The following is a 21,528-nucleotide window of genomic DNA, read 5'->3' as shown; positions in this document are numbered from 1 at the left end:
GTTCAGTGCAGAAACATTTAACATCAATGCACGTTAGTTGGGCTGATGTGTTATCACTGTCAATGATACGGATTTATTAGGTCAATCGGATATCTGGAAACAGACTGGGTGCATACGTATAGTACGTATTGCTGACCGAAACACGAAGTGTGAACTTTTTAAAGGAAATAATACTATATTTAACTCACCAGATGTGCTGTAAATTATTGAAAGCTTTAATGCAGAAAATGTAGAACATGTAAGAAAGTATGTCATGCACAAAAAAAAAAAAAAACTTTTGTATATAGGCATGCTGCCTTCGCAATGTTTTCATTTTCTATTTATTGAATATACTTGTTTTCTTAAGATCGTCCGACAATCTAAGTTTGCTATTGTTTAAATTAGCAAAACTATGACAAAATAAAATACTTCGCACGACGCAGCTTGATACGACCACATAAGTCCAACCCTGAACATTTGAGACAAGTATGGACATACTGATCAAGCTTGATACAGCTCTGAATTTTGATTTCGATTATATACTTGACACAGGAAAAGAAATTTGACCATAATCGAAAGTGGCTCACTTTTGCTCCTAAATTCTCAATAAGCACAACCCAAAAACCAATCCCAGCCTTTCTCTGGAGGTATTGCACCTTGTGTACAATTTCAAAGAGATCTATTCACTTTTACTTTTACTCGTTATTATCTGTACATTGGGTAAATGCATATTTCTGGTCTCTTTGTTTTCTATCAGTTTCACAACCCCCAAAATCAATCCCAGCGAACCGTTTTTTTTTTATGGCAACTTGTACTAAAATATAAAAGATATCAATCAACTATGTAGTCAAGTTATTGTCAGTACATAAGGAAAACTCTTGTTTTAGCCCCTCATTCCTAAACACCTCATTATGGTATTGACATTTCAAAGAGATCACTTCTCAATGACTCAAGTTATTGTTCGGACATCATGAAAATGCTTGTTTATATTCCCTAATTCCTAAATGGTTCAACCCCAAAAATCAACCAAGGCTTTCTTTTGTGGTATGGGCATTTGGGCTGTATAATATCTATACATTTATACTCAAGTTGTTGTTCGGACATGAAAGTTTACGGACGAAACGACATCAGCATAACACCATTATACGACCGAAAAGTTCTGATTTATTTCTCAACTTTTTCATGGCATTTGGGTTTTCCTTGTTTTTTTTTGTTTTGTGTGTGTGTGTGTGTTTTTCTTTTGTCTTTTTTCCTGTCTGTTTTAACAATAATCTTAACTATCAAAGTTAGATATAATGTGACTATTCAGTATTAAAATAATACTCGTATTCGAACATTTTGTCACGAAGAGAACAGAGTTTTGACTATGAAACGACCACTCGAGATATTTTATGCTTGAATTTGAAGCAGAGTAAAAATAACAAAATATTTATTTTAGTTATAACTCTGTGCATACGTAATGATATCATGAACAATAGAAATCTGATTTTTTCATTGTACAGCTAAGTTACAGTACTTATACTTTATTTTCCTTACATCTACGACGAGAGTTCGTCATTTGTATATACATGTACATGTAGCATTATGCAGTATGTTTCTGGCTAACAAAGTAGATATTCTATTTATATCTGATTCTTGTCAACTTCGTTTAACAGTAAGTTTAGAAAACAATGTCCTGTAAAAAGGGTGACCAAACACAGCAATGATAAACTTCATATGCTGCTCAAAACTCAACTTCTATACTTGTGAATAATTAGATTTACATGGTTTCGAAAAGCTGGAGAATCGGCGATTGGGAAGTCACGAAAACTATAAAAGTCAAATCCAGAAGAAAGATTCAAACAATAAACAATGCTAAGCAACTACATAGTAAAGAATAATTAAACGAGAAACTGAGACTCTTTCCGGAATGTTATAGTATCAGTCTATTTCACCAGGCAACCGGACGATGTTTCTTTTAAATTCTTGTATTAAAGTATAATTTTACATTAGATGTAACATGCTTTCTATTTGGATAAAAAATTTTGTCCATTACCTCATAGACCAAATTTTGTAGTTCGACTGGACGTTATCAACCTTTTTTTACTGATTTATTCCTTACATTTTGACACTCAAATTAAATTATAAGGAATGCCTGTTATATTTTTCGGTCAATTTGAAATAACCTCAAAGCCCGTGGTGCACACTTGAAAATAACCCGCTACACAAGTTATTTAGGGTGTACCACGCAATTGAGGTTATTTCCTGATAGACCGAAATAAATATGACAGTCATTCCTTAAATATCACTGATTTTTGAAAAGTTTCTATGGTCAACAAAAACATCAAATTCATAAGGTGTTCCTGTAAGAACAGGACTCCAATTTAACAGAGAACTCTATTAGCACAGAGCGTAAATACATCTATGTGAATACAATTATATTCTAACAAATTGTTTCCTATGTTTTTTTCTGATAAAGAAGTTACTATATGTTTTGGGTTCTTTTACCAACAGTGCAAATCTCTTTAAGTTGTAAAACTTCATTTTTTGGTGATCGGTGGCAAAACAAAATCATCACATTGTTTGGGTATCCATTTCAAGTATATGCTTCCAACGACTGTACTGTTCTCGATGAAATTTATATATAACATTGATTTTGTTTGGTTTAAAAAAATTCTTTACAAAGTTTTTTTTTTTTTGAACTTTCAAATTTGAATTTTGCGTTTTACTAAAAAAAAATAAAGTGTAATAACAAAAGCACCAAAGAATAATCAAGGGAACCAAGGTTATAGTAGTAATCAAAATAATGTATTCCAGGGACAAAGACTAGACATGGAAAACAGACATACATAACAAAGAACATAAAGTAACTAACATCCTACATACAAAGTAACAAAGGCAGATGAGCAACTCGGACTCCACTTAAAACTGGGAGCATGGACCAGGACAAAATTACCGAACCGATAGACAAACCCTGGACTATAGCCAAAAAGAAATTCCTTAATATAGCATATGGCATAATCAAGGCGAAAACCAATCTTCTTCGAAGACCATAATTGATTCCTGATTTACGACGTTACCACTCCTCTAGTTTATTATAGGCTCTGCCACAAAGGATGTGAAAAAAATCACATGTCATGAGCACTCATTTCAAATCCACAAAGCTGTTTCTGTTATTCTGTACTTTTTTTGCATACATTGGCGAGTTTAAGCACTGAATGAGGCAGATATGCAAGGCTTTGAGATAGGTGGAGATAGGGCGAAAACAGGAAATTAGTAAACAATATCATTTCATCATGGGAAACATACATATATAAACAATAGTTTTTATTTATAAAAAAATCAACAATAGTCATTTTATTGCGTTTCTCGTTATGGTTTTCAAAAAAAGAAGTAAGAACTAACATACAATAATCATTACAGAAATATACAGTATCATAAAGAAAATAAAATTCATTTACCCTATATAAGTGGACACAAAATGAAATATTAATATATGAAAAATTCATACATGATAATGACATACAGTAAACATGAAATAACACAATATAACGAATTCTACAATAGTGAAAAAAACATTTACGCCATTTTACATCATGTGACATCATTAACTTTTACCCATGAGTTAAATAAATCAGAAACAAGTAGATGGAAAAAATCTTTTTCTCATTTTCTGCGTCCTGTGTCTGCTGTTAATGATTTAACCGATGGATGAATTATGACCGTACATAAAAGCCTAATTTTGAAATGTCTTCTTGTTGTTTCTGTCATGAGAATTTTGGGACTTTTCATTTTTTTTTCAGTATTATCAATGTAGATTTTTTTACTTACATGTGAGTTATGTGTAATGCAAATGAGAAGAAAATGGTTAAGGCAGAGATCGAAGCTACTCGTATTTACACTTATATCGAATAAAAGAGTATCTTAAAAAAGAAGATCGGTTTACATAACAGACACAGTGAAAAAAATCGGACCGAGTATATTCGTCTTTATGTGTTGGCTTGATAAGTATTGTAGTAAAATTAACAAAAGTGTTTTCAGTGGTCAGATCAATGTAAACAAGAGAAAATTTAATGTCTTAATTTGTTCTGTAGTGAATTTTGTTGAAACTTTGCTGTTATAAAAACTAAATTGAAATCATTTTTCTGTTTTTACGAAGATGAGCAATCTAACTTTTATTTAATGGCGATTTGGATTTTTTAAGGTACTTGATTACCCTGTTGGGTCTCCCAAGAGCGGTTTAAAATTATTTCAGAACATTGTTTTATATCTCTAACTGCTGAAGGCAGGAAGTTAAATCGAATGATTTTGGATGTATTTTTTATATTTGTTGGTTTTTTTTATTCCGAAAATGCCTAATTATTAGACGTACTGATATTTAACCAACCAAAGATCTGAAGAAAAATAGCTTGCTTTTTGGAATAGTTTTATAACTTTAAACTTGAAAATTTTATTTCTTTTAAGTCAATTAACGTCAATTTTCACGCATAACATTTTTGTTAAATGTAGGGTCCAGCCAGACGCATATACATAAATACAAACATACATTTTTGACAAACAAAAATGGCTGAAGTCTTTTCATACATTTTCTTGATGAATTATCACGAATCTATTTACGTAGATTTGTATAAAGAAAAACAAATCACTGTTATTCTACGACAATGGCAGCAGTTTAGTAAAATAACACCTGAATAGTAAAACATTCTCGTCTTTTGGGAAGAAAGAATAGTCAAATAAATACAACCTGCTTTTAATTTACATACAAGATATTGAAAAAAATGTCAAAAATATTTAGTTGTTTCGAGAAATACTTAGCGACTATAGAATTTACAAATATATCATGTTCTATCCTCTGTTTTCAATCCAAAATTTGCTTTAACTGTAGTTTTTCAGCAGTATACATTTCGAAATAAGATGAAGATAAATAATTTGATTATAAGTACACTTATTAAATCACTAAAAAATGAATTTCTGATTGCAATAATCGAAATGGGAATCAAAAATAAAATTATATTCATTCTATATCATGTTGATTACATTACAGTTGATCAGAAAAGATTTTGCACTAACCCTTTTTTGAATCAAGCGTTGACCAATTAGATCACAGAAATAAGAAACAAATAAACTTGACTTGAGTGTGGATAATTGAATGATCGGCGGCGGAGCGATATACTAACGTGAACTTTGTAAGGTGGAAAAGGGGGAGGGTAAAGAGAACAGACCGCGGAATATTTAGGCGATTCAATGTGACAATATCCCACTTCCGGTTGAATCCCACTTGCCGACGATCTTTAAGTCAACTTCAGGCTATACATAGCCTTCCTTGACAAAAAATGAGTTAACCTTAGTTTAATATATTTAAAAGCAATCTATAGCACTGTTATAGTTAATAGCGTAATAGAATCATTCATTGATTCGTTTCTGTCTCTATTGCTGTACTGTTATCGATATATAGGCAAAGGGCAGTATGGAAATACAAGTACCAATACAATAAACTATAGCACCTAGCAATACACAAAAAGCAAAAAATAAACAAATGTATACACACACATGTATACATACTACCTGTGAAAATTAAAACCTGAGATGATTTTGTGACTAAAATAATCAACCACGTCCTACTAATAAATGCGTTGTAAGAAGATATGTATGTAGGTAGATGATTCTAGCGCGAATTAGCTTGTTGGAGACTTATCATATTTTTAGATACTGTCCATGTTGGAATCAGGCAGATCCTATGATATTTAATTTAACTCCACATTTTCCCAATGTAATGTTACTCATTATGATGTAAGAGAGAACAGATAAGTGGATGACTCAGAAGAATATATTTTTTCGAATTCTTGAATAAATCAATTACAAATCAATTAAATTGTGATAAAATCAAAGAGTTGTTTCCCTTTAAAGTCTATAGTGCTGTCTACGTAATTTATTTAAATCTTAATTTTTCATTAAATATAAAACCAACATTCATTTGTTTTTTAGAAAACAGGAGATTATGATCTCAATGAATGATTTTATTAGGAAACGAGAATTTGAATGTGCCCGGGTCTTCCATGGAAATTCTAAGAGCTATGCCTTATAGTTATGTGTAAATCAAATCAAATGTTGACCAACAAGATCACAGGAAATGGAAATTCTTAGGTAATCTCAGTTTGATATATTTTAAAACAATCTATCAAAGATGGCTTAATAGTTTGTTGTTTATAGTCGCAGGTCGTGTTCATTCAAAATCTGTATTATGTCTTAACTATTATGACATGTTAAGTGCAATGGAAACAAATTAACGAATTACTTGGAAATAGGATTTTGAATAAATATCAGTATTTCTGTTCTATATAATGTAAAAAAGTTCATTGACGTCTGACTGAAAATAAACATGTTTCTAAATGCTTGTAAAACAGAAACTGGATAGAACTGTTTTAATTATGTAATTTGCCAAATTTTGATCGATGTATTCTCAAATTAATCTTCTAATAAATGAGAGTAGATTTTCTGCTTTAGGATATACCTGTTCTATCTTACTTTGAAAATAAGTTGTTTTTAAGTAAATTCAAAATCAAGACGGGGAAATCACTTCCAAAATGAAAGGAATGTAAGGTTTTTTACCATCTGTTAAATTCCAACGCTTCCAATCTTGAACAGAAAAAAACTTTGATAAAATTAGAAATACGTTCGTTTGAAGTTGACTGAAACCTTTTCGACAATTTTGTCTTAAAAATGAGATAAAGTGCAAAGAAATGTATGAAAATTGTTACCACTGAAGATCAATATATACTTGAAGGGTTCAAAGCTTTATACCTCGACAAGTTACTTCTTTATTTTTTAGAATGTTTCTTTTTTACGCTACTTAATTTCTATGTAGATTTTTACATTATTGAAACAATAAAAATACTTTGAAAGCATCATACGCTTTCAAAACGTTTATATTTTCAAAGCTGATGCAATAAATGTCAGATTGCATTACACATACATGTTCTTGATCACATCAGTAGTAATCTATACGACAATATATTGCACTAAAAAGCGGCAAGACCATATGCTAAATAAAGAAAGCGAAAATTTCTGCAGTATGTGCCACTCTAATTTGAGCAGTAAAACGGTTCACATTTACTACTACACATCTCCATATTAATAATTATGCATGATACAAATAGACACATAATAATGACAATGACATCTTATGTATACTCATAGTAGTAAAATGGCAATGACAAGGTTGTTCAAGGACAACTCGACCCTTCCTTCTGGCGTACCCCTGATAAATAAGCCGCAAAATAACCGTACGCATACACTATATCAACATCAATCTATTGAATATTCTCGTTTTGAGGTGAAACTTTCTCGTTACAAATTAGGGCAGTGTCTTCAGCTCCGATGCCCGACATCTGATTCCGGTAAAATACATCGACTAATTCCTACATTAAAAGTATATTTTGTAAATAAGTTCTCGTTTTAGCCTTCTCGTTTTTAGGATAACCGGATGTCCGGGGAGCGAACTCTTCAGTCCGTGGAGGTAGGAACCTAAGAACACATTGTTTTTCAACTAGATACATCACCAGAAGATGTTGGTGACGACGGTTTTGTTTTCTCGGGAGATTTTGTTTGTTCATTTATTTCCTTTATAGCTTGCAATTCTTTCTTTTCTTTCATCCGTCTATTTTGGAACCAAATTTTAATTTGTCTTTCAGTTAAACACAACATATGAGAAAGTTCAATCCGCCTTCGCCTCGTAAGATATCTGTTGAATTTAAATTCTTTTTCCAATTCCAACGTCTGAAATCGTGTATATGTTTGCCTTCCTCTTCGTCTCTGGTTTGAATTCGGACCTATAAAATAGAAAATATAAAACATAATTCATTTCAACTTGACAAAATTTCTAATAATTTCAGCAAGGATATCGATTTTGATTATCTAGTAATATCACTTTAATGTATTGTTTTTATATATTAATATTTTATTATAGTCGTTGAATGTATGAATGCCTTATTTTAACGACATAATCCTGAAGATTCCGATATTTACTGCGGTAAGTATTTTATTTTTTATTGTTTCAGTAAGTTAAGTAGATTACCTTTTGGACAAACGATTGTACATTTAGTCTTATCATTCAGCTAAAAGTGTAACCAATTGGAGACTCTTTAAATACTTCTAAACATTTTAGTGTAAAAATGTTATCTTCAAAAAAATCTATATAATGTTCAAAGGGAGAGAACTGTGTTATGTTCTCAATACTTGTACGACATGTAGTTATAGAACTAAGTTTAGTATGCAGTAAGTAAAAACGTTATCAGATACAGATACGTTGCTTATGGATGACAAAACTTTGTATTAGTACGAAATAAAATAATTTAGATTTTCTTTAAATTATATGTCTTTGAATTTGTAACTTTATCAGCATAATGATAATATTTCATTCATATTCCACTTTGGTTTTTTGTATATCATTGTGTTTTGTTTTCAGCATGTCTACAATACATTTTAGTCTTATATTCCAATGTACCCTCTCACGTTACAATGTATTGTCGACAAAGTAATCTCAAACGAGACAAGAATTGCATTCATGCAGCAAAATAAGTACCATAAAAAATCAACTGGTACCAATTATACCGAACTTTAAATGATTAGAAACGAACTCAAATGTCAGGAACGGGGTCAATAGAAACGTTTGTTCGTTTAAAGTCAAAATGGCAATTATACACACCTAAAGGTCACACTTTACTTACAGAAAATGACAGCTATCATGTTACTAGCTTCACTTTGAAGTTTTATCAATAGATTTTAAATAGAGACTTCGTAATTTAGTCCTCTCACTTAAAACAGCATTGAAATTTCATACATGTTTTAAACTGTATGGGTCGATTTCATCACACATGTATGTATATGTTTTTGAGAGAATCGGTACCAGTCTCGGCACGGCCACGTCGCAGAGTGAATTATTTTCCTTCAATTGTTCCCAGTGTTTCGTACTTTGTCTGCATATTTAATTTTTGGCAGATGTTGTAAGGCCTTGTAGTATTTAAAAAAAATAGCTTAGTAGGTGGACATTCTTTTAGGGCTAGAATTGATTTTGCAGTTATGAAATAATCAATACAATATATATATATGAACATAACTTTATATTTCATATGTTTTTACACCTACATGAAAATCTAATTTACTTGTTATTTGTCAATGCCAAAAGATTCATGTCATTTTCTTTTTTGGTCCACAGCTGATAACGAAAAAAGTCACACTATGATTTACAGTTATAGCAGTATTGACTCGTGTTGAATTATCTCCCTTGTACAGGGAGGTCTGGATACTGAGAAGACATATCATTCGCCAAAGTGTCAAAATAATAATCATATCACTGTTTAATATAATTTAGAAATATGATTTATGCGTCGAAGGTGAAGTTTGCTGAATTATTTACTCCGGTTAAAACGAAACCAATTTACCTTGGGATATAAATCACTCCGCCGCTACTGTTCGTATTGTTCCGCGACACTATTCGTTAACTCGTGTTCCATTTCTTAATCTAAATTTGGAGTAGACGGAAACTTTGACATGTAAATGTGTGAGGTAGAGAGTCCATTATAAGTCATACATCAAGGGAGAATATTATCCCTGTTTAAATAATGTTTTATGCGTTATTTTTCGCTTTTTATTCACTCCATAAATAATATTACCTAAGAATATTGAAAGACTTAATTTCTTGACCAGGTGGATGGTAAATAAGTTGAACTCGATGGCACGGTGAACGCCCTTATGGAAACAAAACATGAAAAGAACAACACAGAATTTGATAAAACTTTTTATGGCGCTTTTCATGAAAATGTTTATTTTAAATATTTCAAAGTCTTCGTGAAAATGTTTTATGCATTGCGATAGGGAAGAAATCATTTTGTAAGACAATGTAGAATAAAATTTGTTTGTTAATAGCGATAACATGTTAATCTATTAAGCAGTGTATATCGTGTAATAAATATTCTAAATCAAAGACTGAAGTCGTGAAAGTCGCTAATCGTCAAATATTATATGCCACTGATTTTGACTTGCTTTCAACATCCAAAATGGCACGAATGCGATATGCTGTAAAATCGGGTGACATCCGCTAGAATTTTGGTTCCCTTGATATGATTACTCTTTCGTAACCGTGATGACCTGAATGTATTTTCAATCAACACAACTGGTTACATGTACAAGGAAGTGCGGGGCCTTGATAATGTATATAAGATATATGCATGTAGTCAATTGTAACGAGCTCCTCTGTCTGAATTGGAAACTAGGTAATGTTCAATGCTAACCGATCATTTCGTCTTTTAAGATTAACTTCCCGTTCTCATACAAGCACAAAAAATACACGTAGAAAACATGTGCACGATATTTAAGAGGTACATTTTTATCTCGTATGAAGCTAGAACTATGAAACTATGGCGGTAAACACGACACCGATCAGCAATATAATGTGGAGTAGTAATATATAATTATGCAAATCATATGCGAATGTAAAGTACTGAAATGACGAGTGCAAGAAATCGCTAACAATATTAGCGACTTAAAAGGGTGTTATGAAAAGAACCTTCACTGAGCATGTGTATAACTGAAAAAATCATGCGGAAAGATTACTTGAAAAGCATTTTAAATCTTTAAAAAATGTCTTTTTTTGTTCTTCCGAAAGCTAAGCAACTGGCTATTTTTTTCAAATAATTTTCACTTAAGACATTCACATATTTAATTAATAAAGAAATAAAGTACAATGAAGAAAACGATTTCTAACAAAGATTTTAATAAACTAATAAAACTGTGTATACCACAATTTGTCCTTTGTAAAGAGCGTTAGTCACATAAAAGTATCGATTCAATAAAAATGATTAGAAGGTAATCTTTTTTGCAAATTTTTGCCAAAACATATGTTGCATATCTGAAATCAATTACAAAAAATACTATGAGAACAAATATAAAATTTACATCATTAAAAGGTGTCAAACGAACCTTGAAATAAAACAAGACTGTGTATTATTGAATGCATTAATAATTTATCATGTGCTATTTTCATTTTATATAAAGTGGTTAAAGTCTCCTTGACATATATTTTTTTTGATTTTATGAATTAAGCATCGGAATTCATTATCTGTTAAAAATTTCAAGTCACTTTGACAAAGGCAAAACACGTGTTATAATGTCAGGCATTTAAAATTTATTACAGTCGTATGTTCATCAATTACACTTCCCGCATACATGTACTTGTTTTGCTCTGTGTGTTAGTGATCAACTACATAACATCCCTTTCTATATTTAACAGAAAAAGGCAATTACGTGACCTTCAATTCTAATAAAAATACTTAAGAAAAATTATAAATTCATTAATATTCCCGTCGATTCAGCACACAAAAAATACTACTTCAAAATAACATTGCTTCTCTATAAATTTCCGCAAGATCAAACCACACAGCTTTAGCCTACAGACCGCCCTAAGATTCCTTGCATCTGGCTGCATGTTACCACAGGCAAGTAAGAAACATTAACCTACACCAACGACGATACTAATGGCCCATTTGAATGATTGGTGTACTCAACTATTCACATTTTAATGTACGAAAATATGATAATGTTCTCACTCGAGTGACTTGCTGTTTTTTTATATCGTTTTATTTTGTTGAGTGAATGGTTTTCCTGATGGATTATTATCTAAGGTAAACCCGGTACGTTTTACCAACTCCAGAACACGTGTTCTGTATTACTTAACATTAGGTAGAGATATATCTTTACATAGTTTGATGCTGATTTTATGTATCTCTCTTGAAAAAAATCTCAAACTATAATATCTGCAGTGCAAGAAAGAAAATGTTATTGCATTTTTGAATTAGTAAACAATGCTTTAATGCATTTCACCACGAAATTTGTACATTCCCGATTATAATTTGCCCTACTTCATTATATACATGATGGTTTTGTACATATAAGTTTCCAACTTAAATTTCAACGGAAAGGAACAACGAACTAACGTATTACCATTCTAGTAATAAACAATTAACAAAACTGAAAGTTGAAAAATGGACATACATATTAATTTGAAATACATCTTCTTAATACTTAAAAGCTCTACAATACAGTAGAATCTGATTGTAACCAAACTCCTTAAGGACTGTGAATAGTAGCATCTGACTGTAACCAAACTCCTTTATGACTGTGAATAGTGGAATCTGACTGTAACCAAACTCCTTTAGGATTGTGAATAGTAGAATATGACTGTAACCAAACTTCTTTAGGAATGAGAATGTTATTTTGGATTGGACACGTGTGATTTATACAGGGTCATATTAACTAGTAAGCTCCCCGCAGCGACAGACGTTCGTTTCCTCTCTTACTTACCGCTGCAGACAGGCCTTTCGAAATTCTCGGGCGTCATTCATACTTCGTTTGACAATCGGATAACGTGGCGTAAAATCATTCACTTTTTTCCGACTTTGCAAGATTCTTGCGTTTTCTGAGAGGGCTGGTGGCAGCGTCTAGAGTGAATTTTGAACGTTAGACTCTGTTTTTGGAGCTTGATAAACTAGTATCTGGCATTTCAGAAAGATTTATACAGGCTTCCGGTGTATCGAGATTCAGTATAGACAAGTATCGGTTTGTTAAGGGTTCAGAATCGACAAATCTATATGACTATTTTGTATTTAAGCACACAAACCTGCTTACATTTCTGTTTCTTACATCTGTAACACTTAAAGTTGATGAACCAACTCATATTACGACGACACCTTACTACTTTTAAACATGATTTTAAGTTTCATATGTATGTTAGTGACGAAATTATCACCAACGAAGATCAAGGGATGATTATGAAATGCAAACCTTGTTTTATGCTCCAATGATTGCTTAATTATACTTTGTTTACGGGCCTATGATGCATTATTAATGTACTATCATGCCTTTAGCGCAATTCACACAATAACTATCAATATTTTATGATGTTTGATTTTACAACATTCTGTTTTTTTTTTTGCATTGAAAACGCTACAACATTCCGCCATACCACAATAATGATTGGCTGAATGAACTTACAAAGTAATTTTTGTCAGTGATTGTTTGTTCAGATGAATATAAATTGGGTGTACATTTGTGCAACATAAAATGTCAGCTATGAAGATATGCTGATATTTGTCATAGCACTGAAATATAGTGACTTGGTTATACAATACACATAGTAATTGCGTGTAAGAACCATATCGTGATCGAATTAATTTTTCATAGAAATGTGCAAAGTGTTGAAATTGTAAGTGGCAAGTGTGAACGTTAATGAATTTATTCACTGCCTTTAAATGGGTTTGGTGTAGTTTTTGACCCTGTAAATATTTAAGCACTTATTTGGTTGATCCGACTGTCAAAATAAGATTTAAAGTGTTTAGTTGTTTCTTATTTTCAAAAACAAGAAAATGTTTACTTTCATAATTCAAAAATACAACTTGATAAATGAGAACTCCGTGTTCCTGGTGCATTTTAAGCGACAAATTGAGGCATTATCGAATTGAATGTTATACTTAATTGAGAACCATCGCTAAACGAGGATAAAATAAAACTTGAAGGTGAATTTATATTAAAAAAATAATAACACGTGGTCGATTTCTTACTCTATATTTTACACGGGGGGGGGGGGGGGGAGTCCCCAGTGTGTAAACAATAAGCTTAAATTATTGCGAGTTCAACAAACTGGTTTAATATTTAATTCACTTTTGTGACTCGGCACTCGACTCTTTCTACTCGACATTCCACGTTTCTGATTCGATGCTTGACACTCGACAATAACAGACCCGTTCAAGTGCATTTTTTGTTGCTAAAACGGATCAAAGTAGGAACAAATTGGTGTAACACGGTCTCGATCTTTGACAGCATACAACACGCATGTCGTACGATATACTTGCAACCTTTACAAAGGCATACAGCTTCAGTCGATACAAAGTTTATGCATCTAGGCGATCGATCATGCGATTTTGTTCCAAATGTAGCAAAAACACACAATGTTTAAAGGAAAAAATGTTAATATATTGAATGATTTCTTATCACATAAAAGCCTTATTCAATTAATAACTGTGGTTATTCTATACTATGGGTATCGATTTGCAGCCATTGGCCTCAGCCGAGAACAAATATTTTATTGTATTAATAAATAAAGCTGGAATATTGGTGAAACATTGTCACAAAAATGATTAATGCCTGGTGTCCGTATCACAGGCAGTAGCTTTCTAGCATAGGGTTAAACATTAGCTTAACACGATCGACGCCTAGCCAGAATTTATGGAGCCGACTTTTTCTACATACTGACGTAATAATAATATGCGATTCTAAAACGCATCAATAACTTCTCCAAGGTAAAAATGTATGAAGTAAAATTGTTAGAATTCTTGTTTTCTATTTTGCTCAGAACGAAACATCAGAAATCAAAGCCTTTATGTGGTGCAGAATAATTTCTAAGCTAAAGATTGTTCATTTAGACACTAAACTTAGTTACATTAGTGCTTTGTCTTTGGGGAATGTTAAGTGGCTGTCTTTGTAAGAATCATGCAAAATCTGAAAAATGTGATACACCCCGAAAAAGGCTACATATTTTTATTTTTGTAATTTAGTTGTTCTATGGGTCTATATTATGAAATGTGTAATTATTCATTCAAATCTGCCTGCTCTTAGGAGATAATCAACATTGAAAATCCAATAGATATTGTATTTGAGTATCATTTAAAGAGTTATCTCCCTTACTGTCGAATTCTACAGTGCATTCTATACAATTTTTATCTCCTATGAGCAGGGGTTATATGAAAAAAAAAACGAATGTTAATTTCTGTTTACTAAAGCGTTTTAAAACAAAATATCAAAAATAAAAATATGTAGGCTTTCCAACCATGTATCACATTTTGCATGATTCTTAGCTGGAGTGCTACTTAAAACACCAAAATATGAATAAGAACAAAATAAAGAAAACTATAATTCCTTTACCTAAACAAGGATATATTTGTGACATTGAACTAACTTATTCGCCTGTATGTTTGCCCTTATAGACCTCAATCATAGACAACTCTGATGAATGCCAATATATTTACTGAAAACGGTACACAAATAGGATAATGTATGACTTCTTTTATTGTAGCTATTTATCATCATTTTTAAGACTATATAAAATATCCACTCTGTGAACCATATCACCACAGTGTTAGGGATCAAACATCAAAATGATTAACACAACACTTATACCAAGTTAATCTACAAGAGACAATTGGTTAAGACCCTAGATAAGACCTTCTTGCATTGTAAATGTCCAAAGTCTACCTTATTTTGGATATATCGACAAATCATCAAGCCTCTGACTGATTACTCTTTGATCAATGAACTATGAAATACGGATCGGTTATTTATAATGGTATTTTTTTCGACTTTTTTACATTATTATGTCTATTTATGATGTGAAGGTCTCAAACGACGTGACAACACCCTCATAAAGTACTACCCAAACGTAATCCTAAAATTAAGATACACAACTAATAGACGTAGAGAATATAAATACAGGAAATTGTAAAACAAAACACGACAAAGCAAAACAAGAGATCTGATGGGCAGTATGACGTGATCAGCAAAGCTGATTTTAGCAGGTCGCATTTTGATAAATGTAATCAAAAATGCACTTGTAGAATTGCACAGCTTGTACAATGAGAGTTGATGCAACTATGCAATGGGATAACCCAAGGCTGTGTATAAAGTTATCGTTTTTCGTAGTTTAAAGGATTTTTCAAACCCGTTGTCAATCAAAAGCTTCTTAAGTCGAATAAATGGAGGATTTTATTACACAATAAACCATAACATGCGCATAAAACGATACAAAAAGTTGCAGTTCTAATTATTTTCAGTCAATATAATGTAAAATTAATCATAATGACTCTACAGCTCCGATTCCACTCCGAAGAAGCTTAAATTTGTTTTAAAGTTTACGTGAGTGTTTAATCAGTGATTTATGAAGGCTTTGCTGACAATCATCGTATTTTCTTTAGCCTTATCTGTAAATTTGTCTAGCATTTTAAAAAATATTCAATGATAATATAGTCTGCAATATATATGTAATACAATGCTAGTCAGCAAGTTAGATTCTTATTGCAATGCCAATAATCAATGAAATGCTCATATAGTCCATTTTCTGCCCTACAATGCACTGAATGCCTTAGATTGGTCTGTTCATACCTTTTATCTCTTAGGCTAAATCAGGTGTTTCTGTCCTTTACGATAATTGGTCAATTTGTCATATTTTTGTACACATCAAAAGACCAGGCCTTATTATCAGATATAGATATGTGGAAATCATAATGTTTGTCCTGGAGTAACCTCGGCTGAAGAAATGTCGTTCTTGTCAAGTGAACAGAAACGGAACAAACATACAACTTTTCTGAGGCCATTTAAAAAGAGAACACTTAAGTACCAGTCCATATAAAATTCAGGCACTGCCTATGGTACTGAATGAACGATGTTTTTCGGTCTACATATTGGCTATATGTTTACGTCATGTCGGTCCACATATCTATATTTTTGAGGCTCATGCATTCATTTCTCACTTAAAACCTTAAAACTTAATCAAGAATAATGACTCTTGTACAGTGCCAATTTTTATACACAACCTTTACTTTATTTCAAAAGTACAAAGACTGGTTATTTGGTCAGTTATGGTTTCTGAATTAGACATAGATGTAAATTTGGCGGGTTTTGATTTACGCGAATCACATCCTGTCTGATTGTTTTTTTATAAATACTGCTACTTAAATATTTTAGCATTCGCAAGGCGTGCATAACAATATATATCCAAAATTGTAAGCACATCGAAATTACAGAGACAACAAAATATTCTTGGTCTAACGTCTTTACAATGATGAGAATTGAGAAGGAATCGAAGAAAGGAACCTTGTAAATAGGATGAAAACTATACACGATTCACGGATTTTATGCAAAAAGGAGACTAAAAAGAACAAACAGGGGTACAACTCCGAACAAATCTCAATTAGACCACGGTGATGTTAGCTGTAATTAGCAAACACCTTAATATGCTAGTAATTGAAGCGTCATGCAAATAGAAAAAATCTTAATTCCAAATTCCCGTTCAAAACTTCATCGATTCGATATTAAACTTGAATATATTACTAGATGAAAGTCCTAATTGTCCTTGAACTTGAACAAAAGAAAGCGATTCTATAAACATTCATACACACCCTTTAAATTTATCTTTTGAATGAAAAGAATTGTTTCTGAACCTATTTACCTCTTGGATGCGAAGAAAAAAATCATCAAAGTTTTGTTAAGTATTTTGACAGTCGTGTTCTTAATTTGCTATCACCAGCTTATAATAAAACCAAAAATAAGATGTCAGTATCAAAAGAAAATACACACAAATGGAAATGAAAGTGAACACTTTTGATATTGATAATGATGTTAAAACGACTATTAAGACTTTATTTCTTTATTTTTGTTTTGGCGAGACAGGCACAACTTCTGTTGAAAATACATAATTAAATATAAATTGAATTTATAATTAGGAAGATGGATTCCAAAAAGTTACTAGACAGTTGTATTAAATTATATCATAGATACATTTTGCAAAAAGGAGCAACTAAAGAGGATTTCCATAAATTCTTTACTGCTATCTGTACAATAGACTACGACAATAAAGGTTGACTGGTTTGACCTGCTAAAATCTCGTTCAGTTTGTGAAACTACATCGCACAGCAACACACCTGTGTTTTATTACCTGATTAATTTACCTGTACACTTTGATGTTACCTAATTTTACTTACTTAAAAGAAATTTATCTCCTTGTTTTGTGAATAAATTTGCATTTTGTTCGTTGGTAATACTGCATTTGTTGTTAGGCAAGGGCCACATTAGATATACATGTAGCAATAATTGAATTTAGTTGCTCAAGCAATCAGTCTAGATCTAAGAGAGACAAAATGAACGAGAAAGATTGAAAAGCTTCTAAGGTCCATACGATCAGATTATTGGTGAAGTTTGCATGAGCAATAATTACAGAAAATAAACCGCAGCTCGACCTCTTTCCATAAGATTAAATATTCGAATAGGTTCACGATGAGGCATAATTTTGACTAAATGATTCTTTTCAAAAGCTTCATTAAATATATTCTCCCAAGACATGATTTTGAGTCTACCCTGACAGGATGCATCGGACAAAGGATAAGCGGAAACGCAAAAGAACACAAAACTTGGGTAACATACTGAATATCGGATAATTTAAATGTTTAACTCGCCTTTATTTCACATAATTCACCAAAGCGTACATTTACAAATAGAGAGTAGCATCCAATTCACACAATCATCTCCTTTATATATAAAATGAAACCAAACCATGAATAATCTGGAATTCTGTCTACATTAAGTTCCTTTGTATAAACATCAATGTATTTTGAACCTTGGTAACCATTACACCAATCTAAACAGAACAAATTTTAAGGTCCAAACAGTGTTCGGTTTATACAGGTTTCACTGTACCAACTTATACATATTGTTTTTTTTTCAACAGGTGTATATGTAATGCAAAACCATAAAAAAACTGTGATATATATAGGTATACAAGTGTCGTACTAAAACGACCTTAACACATAAATTCAATGATAGGTGAAATGACATGACCATCTATCTTACTATCTTAGTTCGTTGTTCTTTCTTTCGTATTGACCTCAGATTAGGAAAATATACTAGTAGTGAAATTATGTTATTTATACAATGTTTGTATTATCAACTGGGTTCAGTATACTTTTGGCCAGAAAAAAGAACATCAATATCCGATTTGTGTGTGAAATCGGAATCTTAAAATAGCATCATGGCAGCTTCATTCCCGTATACTTGGAAAATGCAATTGAAAATCACACCAGTCTAGGAAACATTCAATAGCTTCGATGATTAAATACTATTCGAATCTTACCTCCTTCCAATATTGGGAACATGGCACCCTTATGTTTACGAAAATGAGGTAATCAGCTTGTTAATACTGGCAATTCTACCCAAAGACGTTTCGAACCATGACAACCCACAATTCCTAACCAAAGGCGGACATTTCAACCCATACATATTTCAGACCCTGACAATAGGAGAATACATAAGGACAATAAAAACCGTATATCATAACAAATTTACCATTTTGGAAGTTAAAAATAACAGTACTGACAAAAATTATGAAAGGACTTAGGTGTTTGAATTCATATGTTTCTTTGGGAGCGTTTAAGGTTTTACGTTCCTCGTATTACCAATACTAGTTATTCTACCAACACTGACATCACCTACAGTAACTTATCTATAGTCAAACTTTTGCCCAATAGTATGACGTATCAGGCAAACCTTTTCACAGAATGGCGCTTATTAATGTGACCTGTGTGTATCTGTAGGGAAAACTTCACCACAGACAAAAGCCGTTAACGTGACCTGTAAGGCAAACCTTTTCACAGAATGGAGCTTATTAATGTGACCTGTGTGTATCTGTAGGGAAAACTTCACCACAGACAAAAGCCGTTAACGTGACCTGTAAGGCAAACCTTATCACAGAATGGCGCTTATTAATGTGACCTGTGTGTATCTGTAGGGAAAACTTCATCACAGACCAAAGCCCGTTAATGGGACCTGTGTATATATTTATATACAGGGAAAACTTCACCACAGACCAGTGCTCGTTAATGTGACCTGAAAGGCAAACCTGATCACTTATATATATTAAAAGAGTAGGCATGGTTGCTGCTCGATGACGGTCACCGACAGAATTTTTACCTGAAAGCGGAGAGTTCTACATAGAGATACCTGTTATCCTATACTTTTATACAGATATAATAATAAACTAAGTAAGTTATATATGCTTTATATCCCTGTATGCCTGAACATATTCACTTCATGAATATCATCAGTAAATGGCCCTTGTATCACTTGCGTATTTATGTATGTACCTGGCACTGTCACACAGTTGGTTTTGACTTGGTGGATGTTTCATAGTCGCATGAAATTTGGTTAATAAAATTGCATTCCAAAACCAGTATATGATAAAGAATGTGTTGAAAAAGCGCGCCCTAAATCATTAAAGAAGAAAAAAATAATACAACAATATAGCATCGTCTGTGCTACGGCATTTGTCCTAATAAGCTTTTTCATTTTAGAAAAAAAACAGAGAGTTAAGCTAAGAATCAGTGTCACCAAAGAGTTATATCGTAAACCTCGTATATTAACTATTGACATTTTTTTTTACATTTAGCAGATGTTGCCTTTTGTAAAATCAAAAATAACGTGTTTCTGTTAACAAAAGTTGAATGTCGTCAAATTGTTTTTGCTGATTTCATATCTTTTTCTAAACAGAATGACAGATCACAATGCAAAGTCAGAGATCGATCTTTTTCCAATGTCGAAAAGACTCTTCAAACTGACATTATTTAACTATATATTCTAGTTACCATTTCCCTTTTACGGCATTTTGGCAAGATATCATGATTGAGCAATATATACCTCTCATTTCTATTGAATTGATAAAGTTTGCAAATTAAATCGCCTGCAGATTGTCAAAATAAACAGATGTCGACAGTAGAAATGATTTTCATGCACAACTCTTCGGTGACAGTGATAATAAGCAACAGTTACAAAACACAAGTGTTATCATTTGCCATTATTTTCTGGCCAATACAAGACTAGTAGTATATTACAGATTTATTGTATTATAAGCATTTATTGACTTTTGTGTTATATAGTTGTTCAAGATGTTGTTGTCTTGTGTTTTTTTCTCCTAGACTTTGTGTTGACAATTCCATATTCAATGTTATAGCCATTTTGATCAGGAATCTTAGTCAGAAAATTAAAATAATTAAAAAGGCTGTTCAATTACTCATAGGTCATCTCGGAAAAAATCTTAGACCAAAATATATTTTTAGAATACACCTCTGATAATTGCGTCCGGGTATTTTTATATCTCATGTGATAGCGTAGTTAATATTGTGCAATCTGCGTGCAGGTCTGCAGTAACATTTTTGAAAGGAAATGATTCGACGTCAAAATTTGATGAACATTCTGCCTATATGCAAATTTACCAATGCAGGTCTACCTGGCAGTATACTTGATTTGCGGTAAACCAGATAATTATATGACCGTTTTTCTTACTAACGATGCTTCCACTGACTACTGATAGAACATTTATGAAATATTTAATGGTTAATAACACTTAGTGGTAATTCAGCCAAAATTAATGGCTCTCTGCTTTTTCGTATCTTCCTTCTCGGACCTGTTGTTGGGAAGACGAATTTCCGAGGTGGTAGTTGAGTAGAAAATTACCACTTGAATATCAATTGGGATAGTTGAAGGGCTTTATATTATCAGAGTATCAATTTAATCGAATCGTGAACTCTCCGGAAATTTTTCAATACCATTATCCTATATAGTGAGTTTTTGACACGACACTGTATGATAGAGTACATTAGGTGTATATCACACAATGGCCAATGTCTAAGCAAGCATCAAACCGAATGAAAAGACACTTCTTTCGAGAGAATAAGAAAATCTTAGTTGGCATCTACTTCC

General features: G+C 32.2%; 1 protein-coding gene across 1 annotated transcript in view; it reads right to left on the bottom strand.

Annotated features, from left to right (window-relative positions):
* Positions 1–3,270: 3,270 nt before the first annotated feature.
* Positions 3,271–21,528, bottom strand: part of LOC148611487 (uncharacterized) — a 31,437-nt gene continuing 13,179 nt past the window's right edge. Inside the window, exon 4 of the mRNA XM_088592085.1 lies at positions 3,271–7,787. Coding sequence (XP_088448211.1) covers positions 7,501–7,787 — 287 coding nt within the window. The 3' untranslated portion in view covers positions 3,271–7,500. The remainder of the gene's footprint in view (positions 7,788–21,528) is intronic.

The sequence above is a fragment of the Perna viridis genome, chromosome 7 (genome assembly GCF_037379345.1).
Source record: "Perna viridis isolate PV_CMFRI_1.1 ecotype Kerala chromosome 7, ASM3737934v1, whole genome shotgun sequence".
NCBI classification, from domain to species: domain Eukaryota; kingdom Metazoa; phylum Mollusca; class Bivalvia; order Mytilida; family Mytilidae; genus Perna; species Perna viridis.
This window is presented reverse-complemented; position numbering and strand designations above follow the sequence as displayed.